The 23085-nt window shown below is 48.9% G+C and overlaps 1 protein-coding gene across 1 annotated transcript in view; it reads left to right on the forward strand.

Moving 5' to 3' along the window:
* GABBR2 (gamma-aminobutyric acid type B receptor subunit 2) overlaps window positions 1-23085 on the forward strand; it is a 280931-nt gene that overhangs the window by 194629 nt on the left and 63217 nt on the right. Inside the window, exons 14-15 of the mRNA XM_078781075.1 lie at window positions 1426-1608; window positions 2601-2736. Coding sequence (XP_078637201.1) covers window positions 1426-1608; window positions 2601-2736 — 319 coding nt within the window. The remainder of the gene's footprint in view (window positions 1-1425; window positions 1609-2600; window positions 2737-23085) is intronic.

A 23085-nucleotide genomic window follows, 5' to 3' on the forward strand; every position in this document is an offset into this window, starting at 1 on the left:
GTCTCAGGGAGCGGCTGTGTCGCTGTTGCAATTCCCTGTGCTGGTTGGGGCAATGGGGCATGAACTTGCAATGTGGCCATGTAATGGTGCCGGTGACAGCTCACCTGCTATTTCCGAAGGACACAATGGGTCCTTAACATCCACCAACAAATGCTGGCAGACAGCATACCCGTTTGACGTCCTTCCAAGGGACGGCACACCCATTGATTAATCACCCGGCCTGTGAAACACCAGCATGACAGTTTTTTGCTGGGTCGGGATTGAAACCCAGGCCGGACAGCTTATAGGGGAGTTTACGTACCTCTAGGCCATTCTGCCAACACACTACTACCACTGCTACTGCGACTACCTTTCATGGTACTCCTACCTTCCGTGTCCGGATACTCACGTTTTTAAAGTGATTCATAACTATTGAGAGATAGGGCTAAAAACGATATCGGAATGATTATGTCAAAACTTGGTGGATGAGTTGGGTAAGTGACAAGAACAAGCTGATTAGATGTTGGTGTGTGACAACGATGAATGGTGCGAATGCAAATCCGACATATCAGTGGGATACAAAACAAAGTGTTCATCATCCGAGCGGAGGTATGTGCTCTACCTAGTGTCATTCTCGTTGTTTCTCTTACCACTCCCTTTCCACGAAAACCTTTCGTTCTATTAACTATTCTCTGAGTGAAAGACCCCTATGTTCCTGCTGTCCTCACTCTCCTTTTCCTGTATGCTTCGACTGTGGCCCCTGTTCCCTTCACTGTCAATTCTGCTGAAAAACTCTTTGAAGAGTGCATTTATTTTGTCTCTACGTTTCATTATCCAAAACGTTTCAATCAAATCCCCTCGTGATCATCTCCTTTCTAACGTACAAGGTCTCTTTTCTCCTTCAGCTGCTCCTCATAGCTTAGTCTACCTGGTCGCGGAAGCAATTTAGTCTCTCCATGTGGAACCCTCTGCATGTCAGCAGATGTGGGCAGATGTAATGCGATGAAAAATTGTCCTGTTTGCTTTTTCCATCTGAGCATTTAGCTCCTAATGTGATCCTTTACTCTTTGTTGATTTGTCCTTTGTGACTCATTGTAATCCATGTAAAAGTACACCAATTGATGTGAACTCATTTCATTGTCCTACTTGTGATACATTTGCAAGGTCCTCCAAGGGTCTTACGTCACTTATTAAAGATATTTGAAGGTCGTAAATATTAACATTATCCCATGATGTGACCTGCCACTTGAAATTGTGGTCATTTGTTCACAAGTGGCCAGTGTTACAAGATTGTTACAGACAGTTGCTTCCCTTGACCCATGAACTATCATTGGAGTGCCATTATAAAAGCCTGCCTGCTTTCTGATAGCCATGAGTGAGTTTGACACATACATGCCACATTGTGTGCTCAACCCCATTGTCAAAGCTTGTACCTCCTTGTCACAGCTCATCACGCTGCGGACGAATGCTGACGCAGCAACGCAGAACCGCCGCTTTCGCTTCACCCAGAACCAAAAAAGAGAAGGCGCACGAACCCCTCCATCCATCTCGAGCGTGAACCACACTTCCACGACTCGCTGTGATGGTCTGCAGGCGGAAAACCATCGACTGCGGATGCGGATCACTGAGGTGCAGTTCCAGCACCACACAAACGATGCGTATTTCCTCAGCGCTGTACGATTTTGTACGAAGGAACTCGACAAGTAATGACTCGGTGGCCCGCCGACCTATATTTCCGGACATACACTTTTGTGTCCAGGGTCCCATCTCCTAGCACTTGCACAGATTAAATATCACAGTATAGAACCACCTTTAGAGGCCATTTTTCCCCGCAGAGCAGGAGTTGGCCTTTTTGAGGCACCGTGGTCCCATTTTTGAAGCAATGTTTTGCAGCCGGATGCCCTTCCTGCCGCCAACCCTGTTAGTCGCCTCTTGCGACACACAGGGAATTACCAGTGAACTGGTGCTCAATTTGCCGACCTCAGAAGGATGACAGGCTGAGTCAACCCCCCTGGTGTTAATTCAGCGATCGACCGGGATTCGAACCCAGGATCCTATGATCCCAAGCCGGCACCCAAACCGCTAAGCCAACACCAGGCCATTAAATACCGCAGTATGTCTCTCGATAAAGTAGGCCACTGTGTGCCAGTACTCTGGCCAAGTTCTAAATTCCTACTCCAAACTATATGGAGGCACTGCACCAGCAATATGATGACGCACCAGCAGACGAAGTTCAGAATTGAATGCCAGTCAAATAAATATGCATTTGTTGGATATATGGAAGTCTTGTTCATTGATGAATCACTGCAGTAGTTATCCAGTTATCATTGTTTGCTCATGAAGAATATTTAACGTATATTACAACAACAGCAAACCCTAAATTCTGTTATTTGTGAGTCTGCAATGTCTTGCTTGCAAGCGTGTTTCTTTGGCATCCAATGAACAGGCCCTTGAACCATCCAGGGAAATTGTGATTGTTGCAACTTGAATTCAAAATGCGATTTTCTTTTTTGCTCACTTTGCAAGTCTGTAGTTGCCTTATTGCAAATGATACGAACCGCTATTATTTGCTCGAAACACTCTACAGTCACTGCTTTTGTTTTTGGCATACCGCTGTTCAGCTGGACTCAGAGTTGGAGCAGTTAACGATGCAACTACAGGGGAGTCCCGAGAAGGCGTCCTCCTCAAGAAGCAATGATAATTACATCCCCACTCCCATCGAGCTGGATCACAGCACTCAGAAGCTTCTGCATAGTGGTGAGTTTCATGCGTTGTTTCAACACGGATACTATTGAAAAGTGCTTCATGATTTTCACAAGTTTTTATGACTTTAACATTTATTGGACCTTATTGCTAGTCTAATGCTTCAGAAGCATTTGCTCATGACTGACTGGATAGTTTAGAGGTAGCAGAATCACCTTTGAGCTGTTTAGTCTGGGTTGGAATACAGATTCCAGATCCAGATCTCGATCCAGCTGTAAACTGTCAAACTGTCAAACTGCATCAAATAGTTCTCCATCCATCCGATGGGACATTAATATGGAGTTAAGTCTCCTACTGTTGAATGCTGGTGGACATTTGTGCTCTTTCACAAAGATTGGGTGTGTGATCACTGGCACCCTTAATAAATTGCAAATCATTGCCCTAACCTATGGGGCACTCCATCAACGGCCTACCCATTATTGCAGAAATGGTGCAACCAGCAGCCAGGCCTAACACACAAATGCATGAATGAATTGTCATGCATTAAATCAACTGTTGAGTACATCATGTTTCATATTACAATTGCCTAACTACTCTTGGCAGCATCAAATGTGCTAACTAAAGACCTTGTCAGTAATAAAAAATTGTTCAGTAACCCACCCTCCCCTCCCCTACAACCCCCTCCCCCCTACAACCCCACCCGCCCTCCCCTACACCCCCACCCACCCTCCCCTACACCCCCACCCACCCTCCCCTACACCCCCACCCACCCTCCCCTACACCCCCACCCGCCCACCCCTACACCCCCACCCGCCCTCCCCTGCACCCCCACCCGCCCTCCCCTACACCCCCACCCACCCTCCCCTACACCCCCACCCGCCCTCCCCTACACCCCCACCCGCCCTCCCCTGCACCCCCACCCGCCCTCCCCTACACCCCCACCCACCCTCCCCTACACCCCCACCTGCCCTCCCCTACACCCCCACCCACCCTCCCCTACACCCCCACCCGCCCTCCCCTGCACCCCCACCCACCCTCCCCTACACCCCCACCCACCCTCCCCTACACCCCCACCTGCCCTCCCCTGCACCCCCACCCGCCCTCCCCTACACCCCCACCCACCCTCCCCTACACCCCCACCTGCCATCCCCTGCACCCCACCCGCCCTCCCCTACACCCCCACCTACCCTCCCCTACACCCCCACCTGCCCTCCCCTTCACCCCCACCTCAATTAGTATTGTCTGTTTCTCCACAACTTGCTTGCAATGATGAAGGCCTGCATTAACAAAAATGCAATAGATACATCATAATGGTATAAAAGCCATCAATTTATAATCAATAACATTCCAATAAGGGGAAAGCCAGGTATCACAATCGATAGTTGATCATAATAAATAATGCAGACTGGAAAGTGTTCATACTGGAAAATTGATATTCTGGTGCGGTGCCAGTTGGGGGCATTGCATCACGGAGCATGCTTTCTCTCAGAGAGGATGTTACATCGTTTCCATTCTCTTCTGTCACAACAGAGGAAGGCTTTAAGATCCTCACTTTATGAGCAGAACAACAAAAAACATTGAAATTTCCTTTTAGAAATAACATTTGGTCCATATAGTGACAAGATATTCAGCTTAAATGTGGGCATGAAAGTAAATCGCTCCTCTCAAAAGATTATTTGAAAAGGAACAAAGAACAAAGACTAAAATGGGGAGGATGCAGTCACTTCACCCAGTGCATTCTGGGTACCAGTGATGACATAACAATTGCTCACCGCACTCAGCAGGACATTTAATAAGGAGGAATTTCCTCCTCATGGATGCCAACCTATAGGGATTGCCTGTGCTCTATCCTTTTACATGCTAAACGTAACGCAAGGTAGCAGCACGTACCATTTTTAAAGTCTTTTGGATGATTCGGCCAGGATTTGAACCACTGAACTACCAGACTTGGAGTGAACACTCTAACCATTACACCACCGAGCCTGGTGTGAGGTAGGAAACTCAATAATAACAGAAGAGTGCTTTACTAGAAGATGTCAATGCTTCATTTCTTCTTTCGGGTGCAGCACATGGCTGCAGGTAACATCATCTGATGCAGAGGCCCTTGAAAGTTTGAGTAGGAATTTAGAATTTTGCCAGGGTTTTTTTTTTGTTTACTAAGTCGAGGCTCGTATAAGAGCTAACACATAGAACATATAATAAAGGGAGCGGGAGACAATTGGGGGGAGGGGGGTAGGGGGAGCAGCACAACAACAGTGGAGGACAAGGACATCGAGAGACCTGTGGAAGTTAGAGAGCTGGGGTGGGGTACACGGTGTAAACAAACCGACATACTAGGACTTTCAAGAAAGAAAACGGATTTTGAAAGAGATTGATTTGGGGTGTGTTAATGGGGGTAGAAAGGATCAAGGTTTTGAATGGGGGAAGATAACAGATGGTGTTTTGAAGACCTGGAGGGAGGAGTGGGATTGAATTGGTTCAGATGTGTAAGAGTGATTTTTCGAAAAGGTGATTTCTAGATGTTTAATGTTTTTCTTCGTGCGCACTCTGCACTTTTGTTCACTCGTTGACGGATCTTTCTTAGTGACTAATTGAAGAGGTTCTTGAGCCTGGAGAAACATGCCTTGAAGCATGGAATGGGCACAAACCCATAAGGACACGGAAATGATAGCACGAGTTTAATGGCCCCTCTTGTTCATGTTCAACATCACAAAGGAAATCCAACCAGAAACCAGGCTCGGCAGCAAATTGAACTTCGCAAAGGATTCTTTGAAAAATGAAGTGGAAGACGACAGAATAGGAAGTACAAAACCAAATTGGAAACTAATTATTTAAGGTAAAGCCAATGATAAGATAATACTTGTCAAAGGAAATGCATGCTTCATATCATGGGCCTTGCAGGTGTAAGGAAGATGAAGCATACTAAAATGGATTGTGTAAAGACATACTCCGAGTGTGGAGCGGCGGATGCATCGCACTGGCGTGACTTATGGCAGCTGTGCGAAGCGGAAAGGAAAATGCAACTACTAACCGCAGATTAGAGTCATTCTTTTCAGGGCTGTGATTTTTTCTGCAAAAAAAAAAAAGAGTGAGCTAAAAGTATTGAGATTTAGTGCTTATCGATTCTGCGAATTTCCAGCCGTGATGTGCAGCTGTCCGGAACAAAACTGTGGGTTGGGATTTTGGCTCAGCATAATGTTAGAGGGACAAGTTGCTGAGTGTGGTCGAGAAGAAGACCCACTCGTTGACGGTGGCAATTTTCAAACGTAGCTCACTCGGCAGGTGCACTCAAACACAATGCGATGAAAACAGATATCATATTTCAAACGATCTGCTTGGGCTGGAGTGCTTACAGCCACAAATTCATTGTTGGTACCGGTGATGCTGCAAGCATTGGGCTTTTCGACATATGCACCTTGATGGGTTAGCATTTTTCTTTGCATAATTTTTTCCCCCATTGGGCCCTATACATATTACATACAAAAAATGGTGATTTTTTTTTTACTCTTATCACAAGCCTGGTGTTGGCTTAGCGGTTAGGGTGCCGGCTTGGGATCCCAGGATCCTGGGTTCGAATCCTGGTCGATCGCTGAATTAACACCAGGGGGGTTGACTCAGCCTGTCTTCCTTCAGAGGTCGGCAAATTGAGTACCAGTTCACTGGTAATTCCCTGAGTGTCGCAAGAGACGATTAACAGGGTTGGCGGCAGGAAGGGCATCCGACCGTAAAACATTGCTTCAAAAAGGGGACCAAGGTGCCCGAAAAAGGCCAACCCCTGCTCTGCGGGGAAAATGGCCTCTAAAGGTGGTTCACAAACCCCCTCCCCTCCTCTCTTCAACCCCACCCTTTCTACATACATACAACTCCATTCTCAATATCAAGACAATATATGCAACTTACATGGCCCTCCCTTCCTTCACTCCAATGTCCTTTCCCTTCCCGTTCCCCTTCTCATTTTCCCATCCCACTTGCATATATCCCAGTCGGCCAGGCTTGACATTCCAATTTTAATGTAATTTATTGTATGTCGAGTCAAGGCTCGTGGAAGAGCTCGAACACTGAACGGATCAGGATGGAACAGTCGAGAGAAGGGGGGAAAATACCAACAGCGGAGTTGAAGAACAAAACATAAAGAGACTTGGACAAAGAATAAGTGTGGAGAGGAATGAGGGTCAGAAGAGGAAGCATTGAGTAGACTGGATAGGGACAGAAGGAAACTCTCAGGAAAAAAAAAATAGGAAATTTGTAAGTAGCTGGGCTTGGGGTGGGAGGGGTTAACGAGGCTAGAAAAGATCATGGTTTTGGATTGGGGATGATCTAAGATGGTGGGGAACAGCTGTCTTGAAGAGGGAAGAATGAGATTGAAGATAATGTTGAAGTTGGTTAAACACATGGGGAAAAAAGAGGGACAAATGAGTGGAGGTGAGCAGTGATCCTGGAATTTGGGGAGTTTCACCAGAAGGGGGTTGATGGTGGACTGCATGCACCCTGCAGAAAGGGGGCAGTGGTGGGGCTCAACGCACAGAAAGGGTGCAAGGTGCAAGACCAGAAAGGAGGCAGTAGAAGACAGAGAGAATACAGACCTGGTGGTGATGGAAAAGTGATAAGCCCATAGGTGGAGATCCAGTCTGGGACATTTCAATGATGTTGAGGGCCTTGGTTTCCATGGCGTCCAGCTGAGCAAGGCCTGACGCAGGTTTGCCAGTCCAGACGAGAGAGTAGTGCTCTACTCTGGACTAGCTCCAAGTTGCGGATGAAGGCCTTGTAGGTGGATAGGAGTCCAGGTGTGCAAGGAAGGACTTTGTATGACGGAGGATGCTTCGTCGACGACTGGCTTTGGAAGCCAACTTTTAAATGTGGTTTCCAAGGCGGGGTGCCAGATTCTTTTGAAAGCACGACAAATGTCCAGAGAGATGGGCCTGATCTCAGCTCTGACATTAAGGGCCTTCATCCATTGTTGGGTGAGTACAGCAGCATGTACAAGGTGGAAAGACCTGGTCTTAATCAGAATTGGTGATCTGAAATGAGGCAATTAGAGAAAAACAAGGATTTCATATCAACTGCGATGGTGGATTACATGACCTTGCCAATGATTAGAAGTTATAGCTAATTGGTCTGTAGTTAAGGGGTTCATTTTTTGCACTTTTCATGTGATGCAGCGATGTTGGCTGATTTCCAAGCAGATGAAAGATGACATTTGGCAAATGACAGGGTGAAAATGGCAGAGAGAAGATGACAAAGAGCAGCAGAGCAGGTTTTTAGGATACGTGAGCTGATGCCATTCGGTCCAGTTGCAGAATCAGAGTCGAGTGTTAACACAAACTTCTCAACGTTCTGAGGTGCAAAAGACAGAATCCAGGAGCATTGGGTACGACTGTGAAAGGTCGGTACAGATAGTGAGGGGTTTGCGACAAAAGACGCTGCCTTGCGGCACTCCAACTGAAAGTGATTCAACTGAAGGTGATTTGGAATTTTATATTATTGGCCCTTAATGCCCAATCAATCAAATGCAAATCAAATCAAACCCTCAAATCAAATCAAATTACTCAAAACTATCAAATCAAATCAAAATCAATCAATCAAATCAATCAATATCAAAATCAATTACTCAAATCAAATCAAATGCAAATCAAATGCAATTAATCTTTGAATTGTTACTTGTAAAATCGAAGATTTAAAAAAGTATATTGGTTGGTATTGTGCGTTATTCTGTCTGTCTGTTTGTCAATCGTCTACAAGTCACAATTTTAAACCAATCTTCACTAAACTTCACCAGATGGTATAGTTGGTCAGAAGGAAGAAGCCTATTGATTTTGAGGTCAAAGGTCATCTTGAGGTCAAATTTCTAAAATTGGTCATTTTCCATCTGATTCGCTTGGAAAATTGAACAGCATTTGCATATCGAGTCACTAAATTGGGAAACCAACTATTTTTGAGGTCAAAATGTCAAAGGTCAACTCAGGGTCAAACTTCCAAAATCATCAATTTTCATCTGAAAAATCATCAATTTTCATCCGATAGACTTGAAAGTTAAACAGCAATTGTGTAGTACCTCACTGAATTGTGAAACCAACTAATTAATTTAAGGTCAAAGGTAAAATCAAGGTCAAACTTCTAAAATCATCACTTTTCATCTGAAAAATCATCAATTGTCATCCGATTGACTTGAAAGTTAAACAGCAATTGCATTTTACAACACGGAATTGGAAAAAGAAACTATTTTTGGGGTCAAAATGTCAAAGGTCAACTCAAGGTAAAACTTCTAATATCAATTTTAATCATCAATTTTAATCCTATTGACCCGAGCTTTGATTAAGATCGTCAATTTTAATCTTAATGAAATGGACAATTTGATGTATCCATGGCAACTTTTTTATTTGGGAGAGGTGGATTTTGCAAGTATTGTGCTCTGCATGACGTCTTCTTGTATTATCTGTTAAAATTTGGCGAAAGCAACACTTTAAAACCATCTGCTTGAACTACACCAAGATTAATGTAAGAGCAATGTGAGTGCTGTGATGGCAACAATATGAGAATTTCAAAATGATGTATTAATGCTAACAAGGTGTTTCACACATGTGCTGTGTGTGGTTTCAGTAATTCACTTCCGCTGGTGCGAGGACTTTTAATGTCGTCATGAGCACAAAATCTATAATTCAAAATAGTTTTTTAAGCATAATTTTCACCATTTGATCAAATGAGTGGCAATTATTTTAAAATGGTTATTGGTTAACCATCATTACTGTGTTCCTGGAGGCAAATCGGATTCCTGAAAATATATTATATAGCAATACGAGAAATATTCTTGCGAGGTGTCAAGTTCCTACAATTTCCTGTTAACACAAGAGAGCGGCAGCAGTCACACACACACACACACACACACACACGCACACACACACACACACACACACACACACACACACACACACACACATATATATATATATATATATATATATATATATATACACACACACTCACGCACAAACACTCACATACACATACACACACAAACGCTTCTCCTTTTAGCATTAGATGCAGAAATCAAATACAATTTATATTGTGGGGCCAGAATCAAACAAACAATATATTTATAACTGCCCTTCAAATATTTTGTTGTGCAAGGCACACCCATAGCTTTCTCCCTGGTACTTTTCCAGGTATTTTCAACTTCTTTTAGAAACTTTGTGAGCCATTTTATGTAACAATCCTTATCTCGCACAAATATTACATAGCAGTTCACATGCCCCAAAGATCGCTATTTCTAGGGGTTTCTGCGCATGCATGCTGAGCATTCTGGGGTGTATTAATGCATTTTGAAAGTTCTGTTTTGAACACAACCAGCAAGGGTATTAATGAGGAGGAAAATAAGTGAGAGGAGAGAAGGAAACGCTGAAAACAGCAAGTCATAGGGTTGGGTTAGGAAGAGTTATTGGGAGTAATGTGGGTAATTGTGGTGATAAAAAATTATGGGTTATGATGGTGAATGACAAGAGGTGGCAATGCGCTGCTTGCTTATTCTTCTTCTACTTCTTCTTCATTATCTGTCAAAATTATTCCCACGTTATTGTGGGGTTGGCCAGTTGAAGTTTTTTTCCCCAGGTCTTTCATGAACTTGGCTGGCCAGGCCTGAGGCTCGACGAAGTAATGAGGGCAGTAATTTTGAATTTGGCTATGGTGTTGGCGAAAGCTTGTATACTCTTCTTGAAGGACACCATGGGATCTTTAACATACAACTAGTATCAGCAGACAGAATGGCAGTTTAACGTCCATCCAAGGGTAGGCACACACACTAATAAATCACCCTGCCAGTGAAACACCAGGACGACAGTTTTTAGCTGGGCCAGGATTCGAACCCATGTTAGAAAGCTTAGAGGTAATTGTTCGTACCTCTTGGTCATCCAACCTGCCGTGTGCACTGCTTGCTTGATGTTAAAATAAGTATTTAACTTTGCGCTGCTTCTCTGAATGTGTCTGTATTTGTCTTTATATTTCGTTTAAAGTACATCACCGCCATGCCAAATAAATAAATAACATATCCTCCAGCGCGCGGCAATGCCACCGCACACTACATAGAGACTGGTGTTGGGAGGGAGAGGTGCACAATAATTGATTGATTAATTGTGTAATTAAAATAAATAAATAATAATCGTCAAATAATTAATTTCTTAATCAATTGGCTAATGAATAACTTAAACCACCAGCGTTTCCTCTGAAGCTGTAACATCTAGAAAATTATTAAAATAATTAATCGATTAATTGATTAGTCAATAAAACAAAAATATATTTTACAGCCAAATCACTTGGTCATTGGCATGTCCAAATATCAGCTTCCTCGCTCAAAGGATGCCTGAGATATCGCCCGGACAAACAGACAAACAAATGAAAATTCACTCATAGAGCGACACTTGACAAAACAGAACAAAGTCGAATGGCACTCAGTAGAGCATCCTTTTGACCTCAAAAATAATTATTGGTTGAATTCAGTGACCTGCTATGCAAATCATCTTCAAAGTTTAAATTGATCTGATGAAAATTGACAATTTTAGAAATGTGGCCTATGTTGACCTCAAAAATAGTTGGGGTTGGTTTCAGTAAGCTGATATGCAAATCCTATTCAGATGTCAACTCAATCGGATGAAAATTGAGGATTTTAGATATTTTAAAAAGATAGTTGACCTTTGGCCACTGTTGACCTTTTGGCCTATGCTTATCTCAAAAATAGTTGGTGGTTCAATTCAGTTAACCTAAATGGACATGTGGGAAAGAGTATGGACGGTTTTGAGGGAGTTCATGGGGGTTACGGATATGGTGTGAGAAATGGAGAAGGTGAAAGGATTTTGGAGTTTGCTGATGGAGCTGATTTGTTGATTTGTAACACTCAGTTCCAGAAAGGGGATAATAAGCTTGTTACATACACGTCAGGTATGTTACATACACGACGACAACCGTTGACTACCTGATGGTGCGTAGGCGAGATAGGGGGCACCTCCGGGACACAAAGGTGATCCCGGGGGAGGAGGCTATTTCACAGCACCACTTGGTTGTCTGCGACATAAGGGTGAAAGGTGCGAGGAGAGCTCGGCGGGTGAAGTACCAACCGAGAATGAAGGTGTGGAGGTTGAAAAAGGTGACAGTAAGGGAGGCATTAAAAGAGAGGCTGAGTAGGGTAGAGGATGATGTGATTGAGCTTGAACGTGGTTGGATGTCAATGAAAGATAGTCTGTTGGGAGCCGTTGGTGAGGTATGTGGATGGACAAAAGGACCACCGAGGCACTCGGAAACATGGTGGTGGGATTATGAAGTTGGAAAGAGGATTGACGAGAAGAGGAAGAAGTTCAAGGTGTGGCAGAAGGCGAAGGGTACGGGAGCAGAAAAAGCAGAGCATGAAAGTTATAAGGCAGCCAAGAAGGCTGCAAAGAAAGAGGTAGCAAAGGCGCAGGAGGCATGTAGGAAAATGTTCGGAGAACGCTTGGATTCGGAAGAGGGTCAGAGAGCAGTATTCAGGATTGCAAAGCAGGTAGCGAAAGAGTGGTGTGATGTGATGGGGGTGAGTTGCTTGAAGGATGAAGTGGGACAAATCGTTGTGGACCCAGATGGAATTAAAGGAAGATGGAAAAGATATATGGAAATGCTGTTGAATACAGAGAATGAATGGGATGGCAACATAGAGAGTAACCCAGTTTTAGGACCGGCAGAGAAGATAACTGAGGAGGAAGTTGAGGAAGCGATGGAGGCAATGAAGAGTGGAGAAGCGGGAGGGCCGGCCGGAGTTGTGGGAGATGTGTTGAGGGCGGCGGAAGGTTGGGGTGTGAGGAGAATGACGGAGATCTGTAGTCTGGTGGTGAGAGAGGGCCGCATTCCAGTGGGTTGGGAACTGAGTACCCTCGTCCCTCTATACAAGGGGAAAGGTGACCCTCTGGAGTGTGGCTCGTGTTGGGGAGGAGGATGAGGAAGGGGGTGGGGATCGACGAAATGCAGTTTGGATTTGTGCCAGGGGGAGGAGCGACAGATGCGCTCTTTGTTGTGGGGCGGTTGCGGGGGAAGTGCATAGAGGGGAGGGAGGGTTGTTTCTTGGGTTTGTTGATCTGGAGAAAGCATTCGGTGGGGTTCCGCGTGGAGTGTTGGCGTGGACATTGAGGAGGTTGGAAGTGGAGGAGTGGTTGGTCAGAGTGGTGGTGGCGATGTACGGGAGAGCGCACGCAGCTGTGGAAGTGAGGGACGGGAACAGTGGTGGGTTTGGGGTGGGGGTGGGAGTGCATCGGGGGTCGGTGCTGGGTCCACTACTTTTTGTGGCTGTGGTGGAGGTGCTGGCTCAGGGCGTGGGGGAGGGTTTACCATGGGAGTTGTTGTGTGCAGATGATCTGGTGTTGATTGCGGAAAGTATGGATGGACTGAAGGAGGGGATGGGCGGGTGGGGGGAGTGTATGGAGACGGGGGTCTGAGGGTAAATATGGGAGGGACGGGGGTGATGGCGGGTGGTGGAGCATGTGGTGGGGCGGAGGGAGCTGGGGGGTGGCTTTGTGCGGGGGGGGGGGGGGGGTGTTGGAATGAACTCCATTCGGTGTACAATGTGCGCTGGGTGGGTTCATCGAAAATGTAGTGGCCTGAGAGGGTCATTAACCAGTGTGGCAGCTACATTCAAATGTAAGGTGTGCACAGAGGGAGCTGCAGATGGAGGAAATGTTGAGTTGGATCTTGGGGACGGCGTGAAACTGGAAGGTGTGAAAACATTTGCTACCTCGGAAACATGCTCGGTGGGGAAGGTGGATCAGACACGGCAACGGTTGCTCGAGTGAGATGTGCATGGAAGAAGTTTCGGGAACTGATTGGCCTGCTGATGAGGAGGGGAGTGTCGTTGAAGCTGAAGGGAAAGGTGTATGCTGCATGTGTGAGAAGTGTTATGATTTATGGGAGCGAGACATGGGTCATGAATGTAGAGCAGCAACGAAGGCTGGAAAGGGTGGAAATGCGAATGGTTCGGTGGATGTGCGGAGTTTCGTTGAGAGAGAGGAAGACAAATGATGAATTGCGAAAGATGATGGGAATAGAGCCTGTGATTGATGCTGTGAAGAGGAACAGGTTGAGATGGTTTGGTCATGTGTTGAGGAAGGATGAAAGTGACTGGTTGAGAAGAGTGATGGAAATGAATGTAGAAGGAAGTAGAGGACGGGGAAGACCGAGAAAGACTTGGCTAAAGATGGTGGAAGAAGAAATGCGGGCAAGGGGGTTAACAAGGAGAGATGCAGAAAATTGGGCAAAATGGAGAAGATTGTCATGTGGACCGCAAGGCTAACCTCCGCTCTAGCAGTGAAAATGGCCTTAAAATGCATGTTGTTGTTGTTGTTGTTGTTGAATTCAGTTAGCTGATATGTAAATCTTTTTAAAATTTCAAGTCAATCAGATGAAAATTGAGGATTTTAGAAATTGGAGAAAAACTGGTTGACCTTTGGCCTATGTTGACCCTTTGGCCTACGCTGATCTCAAAAATATTTGGTGGTTGAATTCAGTTCGCCGATATGTAAATCCCATAAAAACTTCAAGTCAATGGGATGAAAATTGAGGATTTTAGAAATTTGGAATTATTGTTGACCTTTGGCCTATGTTGACCTTTTGGCCAATGCTGATCGCAAAAATAGTTGGTGGTTGAATCCAGTTCGCCGATATGTAAATCCTTTTCAAATTTCAAGTCAATCGGATGAAAATTGAGGATTTTAGAAATTTGACAAATTTGGTGACCTTTCGCCTATGTTGAGCTATTGACCTTTTGAACCCAAAAACCATAGGCTTCTTGCTTATGACCAACTCTACCATTTGGTGAAGCTTTGGGAAGATCGGTTGAAAATTGTGACCTGTAGGCGACTGACATACAGACAGACAAACCGACAGAATAACACACAAGATCAACCAATATACTTGAAAAATCTTCGATTTGCACAAGTAACAAACAAGAAAACTAACGGAGTGAAAACTGAGTACTCCCTTTCAGCGCGTGTCATCGCCGGGCCCCCTCGGTGCATCGCCTGGAGATGGAATAGGAAAGGAGCAATGTACAACACTGGAATTTTGGCAACAAAACCAACAACACTGGAATTTCCAGGATAGTGGTTGTGCGAATGACAATTTTTGATAAATAGATCTTTGTCCTCCACAATATATGCTGTGGTTGAAAATGCACTTACATATATAGCTTTGGCTCAGAACTCGGGTTTACAGCTACCTTTAATAATTGGGATGCATGTCCATTTATTTTCATCATACCCACTATTTGCCAGAAGAATTGCTTCATGAAGACTTTGTTTTCTTTGGTTTATTGAGCCTGGTGTTGGCTTAGCGGTTAGGGTGCCGGCTTGGGATCCTAGGATCCTGAGTTCGAATCCCGGTTGATCGCTGAATTAATGCCAGGGGGGTTCACTCAGCCTGTCATCCTTCCGAGGTCGGCAAATTGAGTACCAGCTTGCTGGGATGAATGATCCCGGGGTGTACCCTGGTTTAGAATAGGTACACCGTATCCCTGCGCATCGTAAGAGGCGACCAAGGGTTGGCGTCAGGAAGGGCATCCGGCCATAAAAAACACTGCCTCAAACAGGGAACCATGATTGTCATGGGGCCCACAAGGCTAACCCCACTCTAGCAGGGAAAATGGCCTTAAAACGATCATTCATTCATTCATTTTTCATTGGTTTATTGGTGTAATTGTTTCCTTAGTGAAGGCGCCTCATATCCTATCGATTGCAATATTTAAAGCTATCATGTAATGACACCTCATAAAGTTATTTTAACAAGATAACGACAGCATTTTGCCCTCCTCCCTTGTTGATTATGTTGCAATGCCAATAAAGCCACTAAACGGTCGACTACTCCACGTGCTCGGTGATATGAATGGGATAAAAAGGGGAAAAGGTAACACTTTGTCTATTGCACCAAGCGTGAAACCATTGCGGCCCAGGCTCCATCGAACCAACGTTTTGACTAAAGCCGCTGCTGATGCCACCGACTGAGGCACCTCAAAGGAATCTTCAAAGCGTAAATGGAAACAAAATGGACAAAAGGTGGAGACTTCAAATGCATTCAAATGGCAGACTTTCCTCAGCCTGGACACACAGCCACAGGAAAACAACATCATGAGCCCAAGGCCTGTGGAACAACAGCGGGTGTTGTGGAATGAAAGGAATGAGCTGGAGAGGATGTTTCTGTGTTTTAATCCAGACATCATGCCCATAATGTTATAGCCAGTTCAGGCTTACATTATAAGTGTTCATACAAAGGTGGTGATTGTCAGGAAGCATGCTTTGACTCCCTTGGCCCTTAGTAATATAAACAGTAATTAAACTGGAAGGGCACTCAGTAGAGCGCATACCTCCGCCAGGCTGATTCGTTTTACGTATTGTATCCCACTGCTTAGGTCACTGATGGAGTCAAAGCCATGCTTCTTGTCACCTAACCAACTCATCCACCAAGTTTTGTCATAATCTGTCTACATATCATTTTGGCCCCATCTCTCAATGAAGAATCACTGAAAAATTAAAAACCTCTAATCCAGATCCGGATCCAAATCTTCACCAAAATTGAATCAATTCTTCCTTGTCACCTACCCAACCTATCCACCAAGTTTCGGCCGAATCTATCCATAACTTCTTGAGATATCGTGCTATATATTGTTTTTACCCCAATCACTCAACGTTTAAAATTATAGTATCGAGATCCGAATCCCGATCTTCACCAAAAATGTAATCAATTCGTCTTTGTCACACACCCAACCTCTCTACCAAACTTAATCTGAATCCGTGCGCAACTTTTTGAGATATCTTGCACACAAACAAAACCAAATGCACAGGGGTGAAAACATAACTTCCGTCCACCTTCGGTGGCACAGGTAACTATGAATTCCCTCACAAGGAACTTCAATGCAGAAGGATGCCATTAGGTCCACTGAACCTGGACAATGGTTGTCAACCCATGGTTATTTGCCCTTGTTCTATTATTTTAATTGCTGACCACTAGGACCGTTTTTAGTCTTTGGTATGACTCGGCCTGGGTTTGAAATCTCACAATCCTCTTAAGGTATTTGTCTTTCAAAAGCTCTTTGTTTGTTATTTTTATTTCATAAACGTATTCTAGGGCTGGAGGCCTTAGCAGGATAGCTCAGAGGTTTGATTTGAGCTCTTTAAAATGGGTTTGATTCAACACGATATATGTGTATATACGAGAATAATGGGTGATCTACAATTAAGTTCCATATTTTAATTACATATTGAAATACTCTGTTGTTATTTTAGGTCGATCATTGAAAATATTTATTTGAAAGAACGTTCATTGCCGTTTTTCATATTGATGGTTTTGTCAAAAGGCATAACTGCCATTACTGGTCAGGAAATGATCCACAAATGATAGCTGAACACAACCAAATTCGACCAAACGTTTTGTTTGGTGCGGAATGACCAACACAACGCATTGGACTTAACATCCTCCACAATACAATGAACGGATAGAGATATTTGAAAATGTATGGGACAATACCGATGAAATGATTTTATGCAGGATGGTGCCCCTCCGCATTTCTCGATTGAAGTTCGTAATTGGTTGGATACCCACTTTTCACAAAGGAACGGGTGTCGAAGAGGCATAGAGTTGCCATCCAGGAGTTATTGATTGTCTGTTTGCTTCTTGTTTATGGTGCATTTTATAATACATATATATAAACTTGACTTGGTCTCTCACTCATGCTGCTTGCTCTGACAGTTTCATCTGGGAGCTCTAATGTAATCTGTTTGTTTGAGATAGAGATTATTTGCAGTCCTTGTACCGTTAGAGTTACCAGCATCACGGAGGTTTTTATTTGCTCGGCCAAAGATAAGATCTGCTCCGTGAGTGTCGTTGGCATGTCCCTTCACTCGCCCAGCACAGAGACCCAGAGACCCAATCCGCACAGTACTACGACCTTCGGGCATGATTGTCCGGTGGTGGATTTCTGGACTGGGGGGGGGGGGGGTGGGTGGGGAGGGAGGACTTACGTGGTCACTTAGCGACTCGCCAGATTATAACATAGGCAACCGTGTCAGAATATTACATTGCTTGTTTATTCCTTGACTCTCAGGGTACAGTCACGTGAAAAAGTAAGTACACCCCATGTAAATTTTTGACTTTTTAAACATATTTCAACATACAGCTATTTGATCTTCATTTCAACAATATTGACAGATAAAGTTGATATTGAAGGAGCTGTGCTCCAACGCGAGTCGAAAGGATTGACGCGACCAAAGACGGAAATTCGTCCGAGTTGCTTTATTGCACGTATCAAACTCGGGTACTCTGAAAAGCCCGTTTATCGGGCAGCAATATATATACACATCATGCCGGAGCGTTAGCCCGGGAAAGGCGAGAGCGGGCGTGCCCGGGCGTCCTAGGCGAGCCCTGGAAAGGCGAGGCTGGGCGTGCCCGGGCGTCCTGGGCGAGTCCTGGAAAGGCGAGTCTGGACATGCCCGGGCGTCCTGGGCGAGCCCTGGAAAGGCGAGAGCGGGCGTGCCCGGGCGAGCCTGGAAACGGCGAGTCCGGGCATGCCCGGGAGAGGCGCGTCTGGGCCTGTCCGGGCGACCTGGACGAGCCCGGCCTGGTAATCACTCCCTGGCCGCGTTCTCGGTAGGTGCAAGGCGATTGTGTATACCCAGCGGTAACCGCTACACGCGCCCCTCCAGAATCGACTTGCACCGGCAGGGTCAATTTAAGGGGGGTCCTGATGACCCGGCCGAAGCGACCCCTGGAGGGTCGTGGGGGGGGGGGGGGTCCGGTGTGGTGGCGGGTGGTCGAGCGGGGGGAACTGTGGACAGGGGGTGGCCTCGCCGAAGAGGAAGGGCCAACTGTGGTGGCTGGTCGACGTCCACGTGCGCCGGCTTGAGGCGGTCCACCGAAATCCGGTCCGACCTGCCGCCGATGTCGATGACGAACGACTTGTCGTCCCGTCGCAGGACCCGGAAGGGCCCGTTGTACGGCAGCCGGAGTGGCCCCCGGTGTGCGTCATGACGCACAAAAACGTACTCCGCTGTGCGAAGCGCTGGGGGGACGTAGGACTGGGGGCCACCGTGGCGGGACGTTGGCACGGGGGCAAACCGTCGGGCGGCCTCCTGGAGGTCCGAGTGCTGGCGAGCTGCGGACCAGGGACTGGTAGCGTCGGGCACGAACTTGCCCGGGACGCGGCGCGGCTGGCCGTAGACGAGCTCGGCGGTGGACGCCTGGAGGTCCTCCTTGGGGGCCGTACGGAGGCCCAAAAGGACCCACGGCAGCCGGTCGGCCCAACCGTCGTCCTGGAGGCCAGCCATGAGCGCGGCCTTCATGGAGCGGTGAAAACGCTCGCACAACCCATTGGCTTGGGGGTGGTAGGCCGTGGTACGGTGGAGGTGGACTCCCAGGTTGCGGGCGACCGCGCCCCACAGCTCGGAGGTGAACTGCGGACCGCGGTCCGAAGAGATGTCCGCCGGTGCGCCGAAACGGGCGACCCAGGTGGCGATGAAAGCCTGTGCCACGTCGGCGGTGGTGGTGGAAATGAGGGGAACGGCCTCCGGCCACCTGGTGGTCCTGTCCACCATGGTGAGCAGGTGTGTAAAACCCCGCGATGGGGGAAGGGGGCCCACCAGGTCCACGTTGACGTGGTCGAAACGCCGTTCGGGCACGGTGAAAGGTGCCAGCGGGGCCTGGGTGTGGCGGTGGACCTTGGCCCGCTGGCAGGCCGTGCAGGCGTTGGCCCAATCGCGGACGTCCCTTCGAAGGCCGTGCCAGACGAAACGCGCCGACACCAGCTTCTGGGAAGCCTTCCGGCCCGGGTGGGAAAGGCCGTAGTTGGAGGCGAAAATGCGGCGCTGCCAGGTAACGGGCACGATGGTGCGAGGCTGGCCTTGGGAGACGTCGCAGAGCAGGACAGTGTCCGCGAAGGGGATGTCGGCCAGGCGGAGGCTGTGTCCGCCGCCCGGAGGGCTTGCACCGTGGTGTCGGTGGTCTGGTCGGCCGCCATGAGCGCGAAGTCCACGCCGAGGTGGACCGCGTTCGCGCTGGCCCGAGAGAGACAGTCGGCCACGGCGTTGTCTTTGCCGGCGACGTGCCGGATGTCCGTGGTAAATTCCGACACGGCGGAGAGGTGGCGCTGCTGGCGGGCCGACCACGGCTCCGTGACTATGGCCATTGCGTAAACCAACGGCTTGTGGTCAACGAAAGCCGTGAACGGGCGGCCCTCCAGGAGGTGCCGGAAATGGCGAACGGCCAGGAATAGACCGAGGAGCTCACGGTCAAACGTGCTGTATTTTAACTCGTTCGGCCGGAGTTGCCGGCTAAAAAAAGCGAGTGGCTGCCAAACCCCGTTCACCCATTGTTCATGTACTGCGCCCACCGCGTAGTCGGAGGCGTCCATTATGAGGGCGATGGGAGCGTCGAGCACCGGGTGAGCCAGCAGCGTAGCATCGGCGAGGGCCCGCTTCGCGCTCGTGAATGCCGCGGACCAGACGATGTCATGCTTGGCCGGCTTGCCCCGGAGGGCTTCGTAAAGGGGCTGCATGTGCTGAGCAGCGCGGGGCACGAAACGGTGATAAAAATTCACCATGCCGAGGAACTCTTGCAGGGCCTTGATGGAGCGGGGACGCGGGAACTTGGTGATGGCCTCGACCTTGGTCGGCAGCGGCACGGCCCCGGTCTTGGTGATGCTGTGGCCCAAAAAGTCAACGGCCGTCGTGCCGAAGTGGCATTTGGCCGGTTTGACGATTAAGCCGTGCTCGCTGAGGCGTCTGAACAGTGTTCGGAGGTGGAGGAGGTGCTCGGCCCGGGACGTGCTGGCGACGAGGATGTCGTCCAGGTAGACGAAGAGAAATGGCAAGTCGCGCAGCACGCCGTCCATCAAGCGTTGGAATGCCTGGGCCGCGTTCTTGAGGCCAAACGGCATCCTCAAAATTTCGAACAGGCCGAACGCCGTGATGACGGCCGTTTTTGCGACGTCGGCCGGCCTGACAGGTACCTGGTGGTATCCCCGTATCAGGTCAATTTTTGAAAAAATGACCTGTCCCGCCAAACGGGCGGAAAAGTCTTGGATGTGCGGGATCGGATACCTGTCGGGGGTGGTAGCGTCGTTGAGGCGGCAGTAGTCGCCACATGGGCGCCATCTGCCCCCCGGCTTTGGCACGATATGCAGTGGTGAAGCCCACGCACTATCGGAGCGCCGCACGATGCTGAGGCGCTCCAAGGCGTCGAACTCGGCTTTGACCACGGCGAGCTTGGCCGGGTCGAGGCGGCAGGCTCTGGCGTAGACCGCCGGGCCCGTAGTTGGTATGTGGTGCTCGATACCATGTCTCACTGCGACGGCCGAAAACGTCGGCCGCGTGAGGGCCGGGAATTCTGCGAGCAGGCGAGCGAACTCGTTCGCCGCCGGGAGGGCACATGCTAGTTCGGTCGGCGCGGAGCTGCTCATCGTACATGCCAGGGAGCTGAAGGTCTCGGCGTTGACAAGGCGACGCCGTTTGACGTCGACCAGCAGCCCGTGCGCGCAGAGGAAGTCGGCGCCCAGCAAAGCCATGGGCACGCTTGCGGTCACAAAGGTCCAATTAAAGCGCTGGCTTCCGAAGCAGAGGCTGACGTTGCGCGGGCCGAAGGTGCGTATGGCCGATCCATTGGCAGCGACCAAGGAGGGGCCGCAAACGGCGGTCTGCTTGTCCTGCTCGGAGGCGGGTGTGACGCTCAGTTGGGCGCCGGTGTCACACAGGAAACGCCGCCCGGACGCTTTGTCCTAAATAAAAAGCAAGTTGCCCGAGTGGCCGGCGCTCATGGCTGGTAATGAACGCCTGCTCGCCCGTTTCCCGACTTGCCGAAAGTGCACGGGGGTCGGCATGTCCGAGCCTTCCGTCCGAACCTGGCGTGGTAATAACACCACTCCTGGTCAGGTGGAGGCCCCGGCCGTCGTGTTGGAAGCGGTCGGCGCGGCGTGGCGGCCGCCAGTTGCACCGGCAGTTCGGCCTCCAACCGCGTAGGGCGCTCGGGCGCCATGGGCGTCGCCTCGGACGGCGGCGGGCTCCAGGTAGCCGCCCCGATGTGCTGGCCTGCCGAGGAGATCTTGTCGGCCTCCCTGACGAGGGCGCGGGGATCCGCGATCTGCATGCCTGCCAGGGCGAAGCGGACCTGGCTAGGCAGCTGGCGGAGGAACAGCTCTCGGAAAAGAAAATCCGACGAGTGCGTCCCGAGAAGCGAGAGCATGTAATCCATTCGCTCGGACGGGCGCGTGTCGCCGAGCTCGGGCAGGTCGAGCAGGCGTCGTGCGCGTTCCGCCAGCGGGAGGTCGAACGCGTCGAGGAGGAGCGTCTTGATCGCGCCATACTTGTCAGCGGCTGGCGGGCGCTGGAGGAGGCTCAGGGTGCGGGCCGCAGTGGCGGAGCCGAGCGCCGCTACCACATGGTGGAAGCGGGTGTCGTCGGCGGTGATGCCTCGCAGGGCAAACTGGGAGTCCGCCTGGGCGAACCAAACCGCCACGTGAGCCTCCCAGAAGGTAGGCAGTTTAAGGGCAACTGCCGTGTCCATGTCGTGGGTCACCAATGAAGGAGCTGTGCTCCAATGCGAGTCGAAAGGATTGACGCGACCAAAGACGGAAATTCGTCCGAGTTGCTTTATTGCACGTATCAAACTCGGGTACTCTGAAAAGCCCGTTTATCGGGCAGCAATATATATACACATCATGCCGGAGCGTTAGCCCGGGAAAGGCGAGAGCGGGCATGCCCGGGCGTCCTGGGCGAGCCCTGGAAAGGCGAGTCTGGACATGCCCGGGCATGCTGGGCGAGCCCTGGAAAGGCGAGGCTGGGCGTGCCCGGGCGAGTCCTGGAAAGGCGAGTCTGGACATGCCCGGGCGTCCTGGGCGAGCCCTGGAAAGGCGAGAGCGGGCGTGTCCTGGGCGAGCCCTGGAACGGCGAGTCTGGGCATGCCCGGGAAAGACGAGACCGGGCATGCCCGGGCGGCTCGGGTGAGCCTGGGAACGGCGAGTCCGGGCATGCCCGGAAGAGGCGCGTCTGGGCCTGTCCGGGCGGCCTGGACGAGCCCGGCCTGGTGATCGCTCCCTGGCTGCGTTCTCGGTAGGTGCAAGGCGATTGTGTATACCCAGCGGTAACCGCTACAATATAATATAACAAATGTCATGAAACATTTACATTTTGTAGTCCATTGTATAATTTAAATAAACATAAATGCAAATTTCGCATGTGGAAAAAGTAAGTACACCCTTGGCTCTAATAGGTGGTATTGCCCCCTTTGGCAGAAACAACCTCAAGTAGGCGTTTCTTATAACTGTCTACCTGTCTCTGACATCGACTGGGAGAAATTTTTGCCCACTCCTCCATGCAGAATTCTTTCAGCTGTGCGATGTTTGAGGGGTTTCTTGCATGCACA

Source organism: Myxine glutinosa, chromosome 6 (genome assembly GCF_964187855.1).
Source record: "Myxine glutinosa chromosome 6, kmMyxGlut1.1, whole genome shotgun sequence".
NCBI lineage: Eukaryota > Metazoa > Chordata > Myxini > Myxiniformes > Myxinidae > Myxine > Myxine glutinosa.